This window comes from Tribolium madens, unplaced genomic scaffold (genome assembly GCF_015345945.1).
Source record: "Tribolium madens isolate multiple individuals breed KSU strain unplaced genomic scaffold, Tmad_KSU_1.1 Scaffold_3;HRSCAF=73;Tcas5.2_LG2, whole genome shotgun sequence".
NCBI lineage: Eukaryota > Metazoa > Arthropoda > Insecta > Coleoptera > Tenebrionidae > Tribolium > Tribolium madens.
The window spans coordinates 5,595,738-5,609,269 of NW_025401006.1; the positions used below are offsets into that span (position 1 = coordinate 5,595,738).

Here is a 13,532-nt window from a genome sequence, read left to right on the forward strand (position 1 = left end):
CGATATCTTTGTGACGGCCGTGTTTTGGGGTTGGAAAGTGCAGAGCACATATTTCGCGTCGGTTCGACAAAATTGATTTTGTGGATGAGGGTTTTTATATCGAGGGCATGGAATTAAAGCACAGATTTTCGATAATCATTAAACTAGGCCAGAAAATGCGTTTTTTTTTTTGGTGGATGCGCCGGGCTATAAATTTCTATTTTCACATTTTATTGATTATTTTCCGTTTTCTGAAATTAAAATTTGAAGTGTTTCTGTTTATTGAGATACCAATTTTCAAAATTTGTTAGTTAATTCAATGTTCATGATTTCATCTTACAATTGTCTTTCAATATACAGTGAGCGGAAAAATCATGGAATAATCTTTTTTATTAAAACTGAAAATATTTTGTTTTGGCAAAAATGCTCGAACAGGTCAATTTTCTTTTCAAAAAAATACAAAATTCTCAACTTGATTTAAAATTGTGTATGTTTTTTGTTGATGTTATTTCACTTTTTGGATGATTTGTTCTTTCGAAAACTTTCTGTAATATTTAATATTTTGGTGTTGTTATTTCGACTATTAAAAGATTTATCGAATTGGCTAAAACAATTAGGGCTTTCCATTTAAAAAAATGTCGATGACGTTATTATTCAAAAACCGAAAGGTGTAAAATTTTAAATCAAGTTAAAAATTGTGTATTTTTTAAAAAGAAAATTGACCTCTGCGCATTTTTGCCAAAACAAAATATTCTCAGTTTAAATAAATATGATTTGTCTTCTCACTGTATATTGAAAGACAGTTAAGAGAAAATTGTTTAGTTTTTTAGTTTAGTTAGTTTCATCTTGTTTTTTTCAACTTTCAGCTTTTTTTAGTATACACGCTGTTTCAGAACTCGCGCCCCAGAGAAAAATTCCAAGTAAGATAAGATACAAGGAACATGGAAAAAAAATTATGTCTTAAAATTTTAACATTTATTTTTTGACTTTTTTGATGTCTATTTAATGTTACTGATGATCTTGTCTAGGTTTTTTCATAATTATTTAGTAAAGGTACAAGAACTTTGCCAATAAAAGCCAAAAATAACGTTAAACTACAAAAATATTTAAAATTATTTTTCCAACTAAAATAAATAGGGTCAAAGTGATTTTTTTTTCCTTGTTCCTGCTGTCTTTTCTTACTTGACTTTTTCTCTGTGGCGCGAGTTTTGAAACACCCTGTATTATTACTTTATAAATATTTGACTAGGTTTTTTTAATCTACTACAGAAACGTAGACGAATCATCCTCTAGATCTCAAAGTGTATCTCAACGATTTCCATCATTGAGATTCTTAATTTTAAGATTTTAGTTTTTTTAGTTTTTTTTTTTTTTAGTTTTTAGTTTTTTAGTTAGTTTAATTTTTTTTTAATTGCCATCTTTTTTTTCTATTGTATTATTTTTTTTATTATTTAGCTTGTTTTGTTTTTTCGTATTGTTCTCACACATAATGACGAAATTTTGAATAAATTGTTCGATATTATCCCCTTTATTTTTGTGAAATTCATAATAATCAGAACACTGCAGCTTCAAATATTTTGGTGTTTGTATAATTAAATAAAAGACTTGTTTGTAAGGGCTTTTTATTACACTTAATTAAAAAAATTAAACCTACAAAAATTTGGTTTTCCAAAATATATAACACAGATCACATATATACAGCTATCATCTACAAAGCAATATAAAAAGTTAAGTTTATAAAATAGATGAGTAAATTATCTAAAGTACTTTGTACCAAAACGTAATTCTAATTAGACACAACATAATGCATTATTTAATTACAAAAAACTGTAATTACATCTGGCAGTATCTACGACAAATAAATACACACACTACTGTTATATTTACATAAAAATACTTGAACTTTTTTAGAAATTACGTATTGTCATGGCTACAACGTACAGCCGGAAGTAAACACTTTCTATGCAAGTAATTTTCACACTACTTGTTTATATAATACAGATTTAAGTACGACGCCATTTGAGAATTTTTTCATGATAACGACGTTAAGTATTTGATACACACGTCATTCGATAAAATACGACGTAATTAGGAACGTGATAAGCTAACTATTATTGTTCATTCTTTTGATCTCACTTGCCTCTTCTTCAAGAGTATCCTTCAAGGGCTTACTCCCAGTCTCGGGCAAGAATAAAACACAAGCACCACCGATTATCCCACAAGCTGCTAGAATTGACATTGGGACACTTGGATGGACATTAGCCTAAATAAAGAACAGTCAAATAAAGAAATTAAAGCGGAATTAAATACCATCTCCCATAAGTATGGTACTAGCATTAAGGCAATTCCTGCTGATACGTTACTAGCCCCAACTCCAATATTCCTGATGATAGTTGGATATAATTCAGCTGTGAAAACAGGAATTATCGCATTTGATGAACTTATACTAAAGCGGCTCATCATAGCTAAAGTGGTTATAACCCATTGAAGGTTATCTGAAGCTAGGCCAATAGGGATGGTGCAACCACACGCTGCTCCTGACAAGATCATAGTCAGGGCTAGGGGCCACCTGCGCCCCCCTTTTAGCAAGATTAGGATGCTAAGAGCCACTGCAGGAATTTCGACAGAGCCTGACAAAATCTGCAAAAAGTGGTTATTTGTGTTTTTTTTCAAGTAAGTGACTTACTGAATTAATATATAAGTCTCCTCCAATGTTTCCAAGATTGAGTACTAGTCCATAGTAGACCAGATAAACACTGAACCATATCACAAATAATAAGAGTGTCTTTTTACGCATTTGTCTCGTTTTGAACAAATCCATGACGCTAACGGATTCAGTTTCAGAGTCACTGTCGCATGGCAAAAGTTGTTTATCTATGTTTATCGGAAGTTCTTTTTTGTTCCAATTTGATGCTTTTTGCAGAATTGCCATAACTTCGTTCGTGCGCCCCATGGCGAGCAACCATCTTGGTGATTCCGGAAGGACCCACCTAAAAATCTCATTCAGACCCAACTTTTTTCAAAGCTTTTTCTACCAAAGGATCAAAAAAACGAATCCTGGAAGCGAAATCGCCAGTTGCAACTCCCGCCAATCCCTTAACAAATACCCCATTCCCGCAATGGTGATGTAGCTCAAAGAAACCGGAAACAGGTATGATATCCCAGCTACAGTTCTCCAGTTTCCTCCGACCAGCTCGATTGATAAAACGAATCCACTGAATACGACGGAAACTGAGATAAAACCCAAGGCCGCGCGCAGGATGAAATACATTTCGAACCAGGGAGCAAAAGCGATGACGACTCCTGGAAACGAGAGTGAGATGAGAAAGCTTGAAGGGGGAGTTACCGAGGATGGTTTGGAGGAGTACGGAAGCCATGAGGGTTTTTTTTCGCCCATATTTGTCGGAGAGGATGCCGCAGACCAAGCCGCCGATTGCGACGCCGCCGAGGAACATCATTTCGGCGATGTTGTTGAGGGTCTTGCGGTCGCAGACGAGGTCGAATTCGGAAGTCAGGGTGCTGCCTACGCAAGGAATTAACACATGTTTTAAACATGAATAATCATTTATGACAAGGTTTCGATTTTGAGTTTAAAAAAAACCTAAAATCTATTGTTTTTTGTCTCTTGGGGATAACTATTTCTCGAGACTTTTCTTTGCTTCACATATTCTTTTTTTTACACAGAAATCAAATGATTGTGATTTATTTCACTCCAAAAAAACATCCGAGGTTAAGGAGGTATGAGTTCTGAATTTTTTGATCTTATTAATTCATCAAATTTTAAAATGATTTTATTGTCTTTTCCTTTTTTTATTTGCATTTCAACATTTTTTATAATAACAATATTTGTTTGATAACTGACAAAACTGTGGGCTTTTGCCTGTGTTAGTTTTTCTCAACTTTAGAACACTTCCTTCTATAGGAACGACGAGTCGTCTCATTTTTTTTATCTTAATCTTTTCTTAGATAATAATTATTATCTAAAATTTAAATTACATAAGTAACTTATAACTTATATATGATCTTTTAAATAATTTAAATCTCCCATAATTGGCTGAAATAAGGAAATTCACACCTAAAACGATGATTTTTGGCCTGATTTGACAAAATCTTGTAAATTAAATGAGTTTCTGACCCAAAAACAATATAAATCGCTTGGAATTAGCTGAAATAGCGTAATTTACACCTAAAACGACGATTTTCTAACCTGTTTCAACAAAATTAGGTGAGTTTCGGGCTTAAAAACGATCTAAATCCTTCTGAATCGGCTGAATTGTTTCTCTTTGAAGTGACTTTTTAGTTTTTTTATTATTTGTTTTTAAAAGTAATGTTTTTAGTTTATAAAATTTAAAGTCGTAAATGTCTCTTTTTTAATATTAAGTAACTGCGCACTTATGTGGAATAATAATTTTATTACTAGAAAGTGAGTACTTTTGTCCAATTTTATTTTATTAAATCTTGTTGGATTTCGTCTTTTAAACTTTTAATTTTAGTATTTTATCACATTTTTTGTATAATAATAATTATTTGAATTAATACAAACTGGACTGTTTTGCTCAATTTTTTTTACATAACGATACTTCAGAATTGGTTGAAATAGCGTAATTCAGACCTAACTTGACGATTCTCAGTTGAAAGGTTAAGCGAGTTTCTCCCTAAAAAAAAAACGATCTATATCGCACAGAATTGTGTGAAAGACGATTTTCTGAACTATTTCGGCGGATTCAAAATGACCTTAACCTTTCTGAATCTCTTGGAAGCTACTTTTTAGTTTTTTAATTGTTTCTTTTAATCATTCGTATTTTTAGTTAAAATTTTAAGTCGTTGTTGTGGCTTTTTACCGATTTTATTTTAAATTTCACAAAAATACTTATTTATAGAAATTAAATTAGCTTAAACTTTGATGTTCTACCATCAAAATAATAAGTTTTATCTAAAATTTTAAATTTAACATTTTTTCTCTTGACGTAGTCAGAAAATGCCATTAAATTACTGACTACGAAAATTAAATCGTATTATTTCTTGTCAAGTAGGCCACATTTGACTGTATTTCTTGAGTTAAACTTATATTTAAATGAAAATTATAATGTTGGGGAAATAATTTAAATTAAAATTTAAGTTTCACTACATACGTTATGCCCCAATTATTTTAACATATTTAAAGTCTAATCATTGAAATACTAGTATAATTTTACTTTTATCAATAGTTTTGTGTAATAGTTTTATCATTTATCTATTATTTTTAAACGATCCTAGAAAATTAATTAAAATTGACAAATTTTGTAAGCTGTTGACCTTTCTATTTTCTACCATGAATGATCATTATCTAATCACAGAACATTTTTTTAGTTTCTTATCATTGTATTTATGTTTCTCCGACGTAATGATTTATTTGATGGGTTTTGCATCATTTAACAACAATCTTCGTTGATAAAATATTAAATAAAGAATGATTTTTCATTAATTAAACTTTAAGCATTAACAAATACGAACACTAGTATACATTAATCCTAAAAGCGTCTTAATTCCATCGACCTTTCTTCTAAGTATACGTATTTATCTGTGAACTTGTTATCAAATCAATAAACAACATTTTTCTAAGCCCCGAATCACACAAAGTCCAGGAATTCCTTTCCTCACAGCCACTTCACTCACATTTTTTAATTTAATAAAAATACAAAGAAATAAAATTTAACTGCCAACACGTGTGGCGTAAAACGTGCAGGCAATTACTCCAACCAAATTAATAACCAATAAAATTCCGTTTTTATTCTCAACTCGAATTAAATAATTCCTTTCAAATATTGTTACATAACTGCAGTCACGCTTTTCACACACTAATTACCTTCCCCTCCAAACTCCCATTCTTTGCACGACACTAGCTTCCTCCCCATTTGTGCCAAATGGGGCAAATCGGCTTCAGTCACATTGGCCAAATCGTAGATTTTGCAAAATCCCTCTGGTTGTGTGTAATTCCTCCACAAGGAGGGGGCCACGTCCTGGAATTCCTTGGGTCTGGCGCACCAGGTCTCCCGTTCGGCGGCGTGGAAGGTGGGTACGAAAATGTGCCAGGTGCAGGGGATGTTGAAGAGGGAGAGGAGGAAGGTCATGAGGAGTTGCCACCGGCCGTACTCCCCGATGGCGGTGGAGACGACGTCCTCTTCGGGACTCTTCTTCGACATTTCTGGAACAGTTGTCGCATTACAAAAAAGCCCATTAATAATTCGATGAAACAAACAACATGTGCGAATTGTTCCCACGTGAAAGGAAAATTGCGTATTGTACTCACTTAGTAATTTTTCGAGCACCATTTTCACACTCCATTTTGCCGGCTTGTGTAGTTTTCAAGAGATAAACCACGTTTCTTATCTGATGCAACGATAAGCGTTTATTTTTCTTACATTCGGGGAATTTTTTTGAATGATTTGGGATGTTATATAAGGGAATTTGATATTGCTACGCTAGTGTTGTTGTGACCTCCTAACTAATTGATGTTACATAAGGCGGAATCACATCGAAATCATACAATGAACTCGACTATAAATTTACCGAGGTATTTTGAAATTTATGGTTTATCAAATATTGGGGAACAAATGGTTAACGTCAACCGAGATTTAAATAGATTTAAGTACGCCTGAATTGGTTTATTACATACCTGGAATCAAGCTGTATTAATAAATTCATGATGAAGTGAGGTCATTATAAAGAATTTCATACACAACATTTCTTGTGATAAGATAAGTTTTTAAGTGTTATGAAGCGAATTGTTGGGAAAAAAAAGGGGGGGGGGGTCAAATCCCGTTCTATTCCCGACAATTAGTTATTCTTTAAGACAAAAACACATCTCCAGTTTCTACTCCTTATAATGAAATAGGAGTAGTACATATTTGAAAAAACAATAGAATTTTTAATTATTTTATTTGAAATGATAATAATTATATCAGGTGAATCGAAAGTATGGAACCAAACGTTTTTTGCTTAAAGTATTTATTTTTTGGAAAAATTAATTGATGAATGATAAAGTACAGTGATGGACAGTGAATTTCGTCCACCCAATTTCCCTGACAGATTAAAAGTGTAAATTAGTCTTTAGGTTTTCCTAACCTTGTTTCAGAATTTTGATTAACGTTTGTCATGTTGACAGAATGCTCGATGCTTCTTGCTACTTTTTACTTTGTCCTTTGAAATGGTAGTCCTTGGTATGCCCAAAAGTATAGAGACACGTCTTTGGGACTAAAAAACCTTCTTGTACCAGAGAGATTATTTTTATTTTATTAAACGCACTTACTGCTGGCATGTTCGAATTTGATTAAATTTGACAATACGTATTTGAATGTCAGTTATCATGACAATAAAGCACAGACTACAGTGAATTTTTGTGAATTCACAGAAATTGGGTGGACGAAATTCACTGTCCATCACTGTACTATAAAAATGTGATGTTTTATCAAGAATAAAATTTTTCGAAATTTTTATTTTTATTTTTGTTCTAAAAATTGTAATTTTTTTCAATGCAACCCACTATAAAACCATTTTTCTCATGAAGGTTATGATCTAAGGATTTTATGTATATTATATATTTTTTTTAATTTTAACATAAATTGCAATTTTGACAAAAAAAATCACAAAAAAAATTAAAATTTTGTTCTAAAATATGATCACATTTTTCATAATACTTTAATTAATATTAATTATTATTTTCTGGAGGCAAATGATTAAAAAAAAATCGTTTAGTTCATACTTTATATTCACCCTTATTTTATTTCATAGGGACCAAGTAAAATATTACATAAAGTAACAAATTTTTATTTTTATGAAGATTTTTTGCTTGCTTTTAAAAACTATTTTCTATTGACGAGTTAAACAATTAGCTTCCTTGTTTATCATTTAATCAAAATTTTATTTTTATTACTTTTGAAGCAATAATGAATGGTTTTGTTAAAGTATCATGACACGTTATTTATTATTATTGAAATAGCATCGATTGCTAATTGCTAAATTGTTCAAACAACCAGAAAACTAGCAAAAAAATTAAAAAGTAAAAAGCCTAAAACTTAATGAAATAAAGTAAACCTAATAAGGCTTAAAAAGCCAAAGCCAAATTTAGTTCTAATTACTTCAAAAACGAATTCTACCCGTATTAGTGATATCTTTTAAAAGAAATTTTTTCGGCTCAAACTACAAAAATACAAACTGTAAACGTACTCGTATTACTTTCAAAATATCATCCGTTTGCTTAACTCTTTTGTCTATGGGAAAGTTTCAAAATAATATGTATTATTCAATGTAAAGAGAATAAAATTATGCAAAATTCGTTTTGAAATTTGTACGTGTAGATAACTTTTGTTTATTATTGGAATTCTTAGTGAAAAACTGGAGTTTTATGACTTTTAACAAGTTAAAAAAAACTCATTCCAAAGTTGCTGTTCCCAACTTCTGGTTTCTAAAAAGACTTTCAACTGAATATTTTTAGAACATGTAGAATTATTAGTAGACAAAATTTGAAGAACATTCCTTCATGTGGAAAAATTTCACGTTTATGCAGTCAGTGTGATTGAAACCGAGATATTTCAATTTTTACCAATTTTTATTTGTGTTTTCAACATTACTTGACGTCATTTTTTATATTTATTTATAATTTATTTACATTTAATTTTATAACAAAAAAAGCTGTTACCGGGCTGGATGTTTTCTTGGAGTGACCGATGACAAATTGTTTTACTGAGTCATAATTGGGGATAAAACTTTTTACCAAAACTTTGAGTTTTGTGTTTATTATAATGTTTTTTCAAATTAATGGATAATAAATTCCTTCTATTTTATAGAAATAAAACTGTTTTTATTAACAATCTGTATCTATTTAAAAGAGCGTTTTGTTACTAAGGTCCATTATTAAGGTGCATTAGATTAATTGCTTTATTTTGAGTAGAAGAAGCTTTGGTAAAAAAAAATTATCTAATTATGATTTTGTAATATATGGAAAAAATGTTTTCTTTTGTTTGCCATTAATTTTTTTTTTTACAATTGCTGCCTTTGAAGACATTTTTGAGCTGTATCGAAATTCAGAGATAATTTATATTTTAATTTTATCTGTTTCAATGTTTATTCCAAAAGATTACAAGGCCGTAAATTTTAGAAGATAATATGCCTTTAAAGTGCAAATCTTGAAAGAGTATCGCAGAAACCAGTAGTAATAATAATCATTGCTTTTTGGTAGTGGTAATTGTTGAGTTAGGAGCCCCAAGTCATTTCAAGTATTAAATCGCTTGTTTTTGAACATACCGTATGTTTATTTTGTGTTTAAATTGAATCGGACTTGATCTAGATTCGCGTTAATTCTCTTATTGTATTTTTCGGCCGTTCTAAATCCTTGAATTCGCAAACCCCCAATTTTTGCTTGACCCAATTCGCTCATTTCTTTGCCGAAGACGCCAAGGATTCGCGGAAACGCCACATGTTGACAAGGGTATTACTCTTAATAGAATCCAACCTTGACACTTTCTTCAATTAACAATTATTACCTTTAATAAACCTCGAAGTTATTTTCTTCCGGCCAAAGTGCTAAAACCGGAAACACCAACAATAGTTTGATACAAGTCACCCTTTAAAGAAAATATTATAGACATCAAGGTTAATTCTAGTGATAAAATTGATTTTTTTCATTTTAGTGTTTTTTGAACCTGAATTAGTCAGAGGGAATGGGTTTGTGTGCAGTCTTCTTGACCCAATTTGTTTAAATGACCTTAAATTTCACACATTAATCAAGTTTCAAGCAGCAAAGCCAAGGACGGTGGAAGTTTAAGGCTTTGCACGGGTTTTGTCAACGCCGACATTCACAATTTCATTGATAACAAGGAAAAATATTATTATTTTATCGAGACCAAAAATAAGAAAAAAAAACAAGTTTCAAACCAACGGATGATTAATTGATTGTTTTCTCTACGTCAAAATATTTCTAACAATTCTGGATGGGTCATTGGATCATCAGATATACAACTCTGTTGCGTTTTTTTATCATTGTAATAAATATTTAAACAACATGCACAATAGTAACAGTGTCAAGTTTCAATGAATTTGTTTATTTTTACTAGTAAAAACAGGAATTAACTTAAAATGTTACGCAAATAGTGATGTTTTCTTGGTAGAGAAAACATTAATCTAAATATATTCCAGACTTCAAGAGCAACAATTAGTGGAACCGCTAAAATTGATGTAATTTTATTTTCAAGAGGATAATTGCAATGATAAAACTTGTTCAAAAATATAGAGCGTCCTATTTTTCAATATTCTTCAGAATATCTTTAGGTATGTAGGTATATTAGTCTAGAAAAAAATATTTGACAATTATTTGTACAGAACAAAACGAATTCTAACATAAATCATTAAATCTCCCTAAACAGTGTCTTCACGAACATTTTCTATTAATTTTGTTTTCATGGAAGAAAATTAGTAAAACATTTGGTGGCAAGAACCTTCACACTTAATTAGAGAATTATGCCTGTGGTTGCACTAATATTCAACACATCAATGAAATAATTGTTTTGACGTTTGAAAAATTTGTTTTTCATCAAAATTTTTCCCTTTTTTATTGATAAATATTTTATTTCAAGGCGATTTGGCTGATTACGCATCATTACTCTAATTATTTATAATTTCACCGATCAGCTTGATTTTTCTAGCAGGAAATTTACACCGAAGGCTATTTACCAACAAACAATGCGAATATTTATAGATCTCATATTAATGAAAAATTACCCACCTACTCTCACATACCTGGAATTTGCGCAATTTCGCAAAGCTTTACATGTTTTTATTTTTAATTAAATTAATTCGCGTGTCAGTGCAATTAGTAACATCCTGGAGGGTTATCACGAATTGTTATTTTTTTCTGAAATTGTGATTTTATTTTAAACGTGAAGTAAGAAACAATGTGTTGTTGCAATAGGAAAAAGGCATTGCATCAATGATTGTGACAGCCTCTTGCAGAATCGAGTAAAACCACAAATTCCTACCTTGTTTTTCCTTAATTTCCAAAAACCACTTGACACTCTATCACTTTACGCTTTCATGTTGTGTCTCTTCGCGCGTTGACATCAACTGATTATGATTTTAAATGATGCCGGCTTTTAATCGGAAGTTGTTTGTTGAGTGGCGGAGCGGTAGAACAGTTTGTGTTTGAGGCGTCCTCGAGCAGAGAAAGTGCGAGCTTAAGACGAGCTTGCCGACTGAGGGGGGCACCTGGAGCACCTCGACGAGGGTGCTCAGGGCATTAGACTGCTAATGCAGATTGGCGTTTCCGTCCGATATAAATCACCATCATTGGGGCTTATTAGCGATTTTATTTAATTTCGTGACGTAGCGAGCTTTCGCAAAATAACTACAGTGGCATTTCTGGGATTAGAAAGTGCACGGTTCATTATGTTATGCAAGTGAGGAAAATTAAGTAATAAAAGTACCACGGAATTGAGCAACTGCATTATTATAATTGCGGTATTTTAGAAAAATTACAGGTGAATATAAACCTTGATTGCATTTTTCATCAGGGCTAAATTTATTAAGACAGTTGTTATTACGTGATGTATGGTTAAACACAAAAGCGTAAAAATACTCATTTTTATACCACTTAAGCAATTTTATTTTATAAAGGAAGTTGCTGCGATCAGATTGCACGGCAAATGGCAATAACAGTCATCAAATATGTCCTCAAATAATACTTATTAACGAGAAATTACACTTTTTCGATCGTTTACTCGACTCTAAAGTCTACTAATTGTTTACTACCAACAATAAAATTGTACTACGATAATTAATTATCTGTGTACGGAGGACGCATTTCCTGATATTAATTAAAACCATTCGATTTTATGATTGTTTTATCTCCATTTATCTTATTTTCCGGATTTTCGGCCTTCCTGCACAAGCTCGATTTATCTCAAACGACACATTTTCAATAAATCTAGGTGAAAGTTTCGTGAATATAATTTACAACAAAATTAGAATAATTATATAAGTTGTATAGGTCGTGGTCAAGGTCGCAATTATGTCTTATGTAGAATTTAACAATTAGCGACCCGTTTTGAATACTTATTTACAAGTGACTTTAATAATTTTCAAGAAAAGTTAACCAAATGTTATTAGCACTAAATTAGTACCACATTTGCTGTAATTATTTGGGTTAAGTCATTGACCTTTGTCAACAATTTGTTCAGTTAGAATAAAACTCGAGATGAAAAAAAAAATTCTTTATTTTCTGCACAAATAAATTAAGTTTCTACCACAACTGGAGCTTCGTCGTCTTCATCAGAATCCAGATGTTCAAAATCCCACAAAAACGTCGTAGTTAGAGAATTTTTAAATCTGTCCACTTTCGTTTTGAATTGACCATCAACGTGTGATTCACAAACTGACCTAAACAATTTTTTTAAATTGACATAAACAAAATTATCGTTTGAAACAATATCTGCTAAAAATTCTTCAGGTATTTCGTTTATATGTATTTCAAGTACTGTTATAAATAAATCGAATAATTTTCTGTATTTTGTAATGGCACTATCACAGGAGCAGAATAAAGTCACTAGTTTCTTCCACTGGTCAAATGCCTCCAAGCTGTGGCCTACAAGAAAACAAATGTAGCAGAATTCCAGCTCCCCGATGATTTCTGTCGGTCTGGAATATTGCGTTAAAAGTGTTTCAAAAACATATGTTAAATCTAGAGAATGTTGAGTAATTTCAGCGGGTGTGCTTCCTTCGGGATAATTTTTTTCAGGGAATTTCGTCAACCTCAATTCAGTCCCTTCGATCGGTTTCAGGGCCGGCAACAAATCATGTTCGCCACAACCAGACAAATTTTTTATTTCACTACAAGACGGCTCATTTGCCTCTTCCCCCTTTTTCCTTTTAGCCCCCCTGGGCCGCTCCGCGTCACTACAAGACTGCAGCTCCAAAGCGGCCCTCACTTGGCCACAGCGCGGCACCAATTTCGCCAACAAATCCTCTAAAAAAACACCTTAAAATTCAAAAACACTTAATTAAAGACAATTTACCGGTTATGTTCCCCGACAAACTCGTCCACCTCTCAGCAATATCGAACGGATAAGGCCCCAGAAAACTATCGAGGGCCCTCAGATTCTCCTTCAAACTCACAATTTCCGACTCGGTGACTTCCTCATCGCTGATTTGCTCATTTACCTTTGACCATTTTTTCACAAGGACTTCGCCCGGTTTGAAATTGTGGAAAAACCCAACTCGCGGGGCGACGTCTTCAGTGGTCGCGCTAACGGAATTGTAGAAAATGAAGTGCACACCTGGGGGGATCATTTTAACCCCTCGGAACTTCTCTCCAGTGTTCCAAGATTTCAGGTCGATGCCGAACTCGGTGCCTTCGGGGACTCCCAGGAGGATGAAGAAAGCGCCCTCGGAGAGCAGTCTGCGGGCTGTGGATTGGTCCATGTGTTCCCAAATAAAGTTTGTTTACGTTGTTCACAAATCGTCAATTATGAGGTTAGGATTTTGTCAGATATAAGTCAAAATATTGCGTCAACTTATACAACCAA

The 13,532-nt window shown here is 32.3% G+C and overlaps 2 protein-coding genes across 4 annotated transcripts; both read right to left on the reverse strand.

Moving 5' to 3' along the window:
• Window positions 1-1,476: 1,476 nt before the first annotated feature.
• LOC123007916 (organic cation transporter protein-like) lies at window positions 1,477-11,143 on the reverse strand. Of its 3 annotated transcripts, none has more exons than XM_044403424.1 (7): window positions 6,269-6,605; window positions 5,825-6,163; window positions 3,326-3,502; window positions 3,015-3,282; window positions 2,666-2,969; window positions 2,290-2,619; window positions 1,477-2,242 (listed from the first exon to the last, which is right to left on the reverse strand). In XM_044403424.1, the coding sequence occupies exons 1-7, from the start codon at window positions 6,288-6,290 to the stop codon at window positions 2,084-2,086; spliced, it is 1,599 nt and encodes a 532-aa protein (XP_044259359.1). In that variant the 5' UTR covers window positions 6,291-6,605; the 3' UTR covers window positions 1,477-2,083. The 3 variants fall into 3 exon arrangements, with proteins under 3 accessions (XP_044259359.1, XP_044259361.1, XP_044259360.1); XM_044403426.1 differs by lacking the exon at window positions 6,269-6,605 and adding an exon at window positions 6,635-6,758 and having other exon boundaries at window positions 1,478-2,242; XM_044403425.1 differs by lacking the exon at window positions 6,269-6,605 and adding an exon at window positions 10,992-11,143 and having other exon boundaries at window positions 1,480-2,242.
• Window positions 11,144-12,206: 1,063 nt separating this feature from the next.
• LOC123007344 (protein AAR2 homolog) lies at window positions 12,207-13,506 on the reverse strand. The gene is made up of 2 exons (XM_044402589.1): window positions 13,023-13,506; window positions 12,207-12,973 (listed from the first exon to the last, which is right to left on the reverse strand). Exons 1-2 carry the CDS (start codon window positions 13,426-13,428, stop codon window positions 12,243-12,245), a joined length of 1,137 nt encoding a protein of 378 aa, XP_044258524.1. The 5' UTR covers window positions 13,429-13,506; the 3' UTR covers window positions 12,207-12,242.
• Between the last annotated feature and the right edge of the window lie 26 nt (window positions 13,507-13,532).

Bases quoted from the DNA above. Each gene is read 5' to 3' on its own strand.
- LOC123007344 (XM_044402589.1), bottom strand. From the start codon at position 13,428: ATGGACCAATCCACAGCCCGCAGACTGCTCTCCGAGGGCGCTTTCTTC. The intron at 12,974-13,022 runs GTAAATTGTCTT...GTGTTTTTTTAG, and splicing joins TTTGTCGGGGAACATAACCG to AGGATTTGTTGGCGAAATTG.
- LOC123007916 (XM_044403424.1), bottom strand. From the start codon at position 6,290: ATGGTGCTCGAAAAATTACTAA. The intron at 6,164-6,268 runs GTGAGTACAATA...CAACTGTTCCAG, and splicing joins GGTGCTCGAAAAATTACTAA to AAATGTCGAAGAAGAGTCCC. The intron at 2,243-2,289 runs GTATTTAATTCC...TTCTTTATTTAG, and splicing joins TACCATACTTATGGGAGATG to GCTAATGTCCATCCAAGTGT.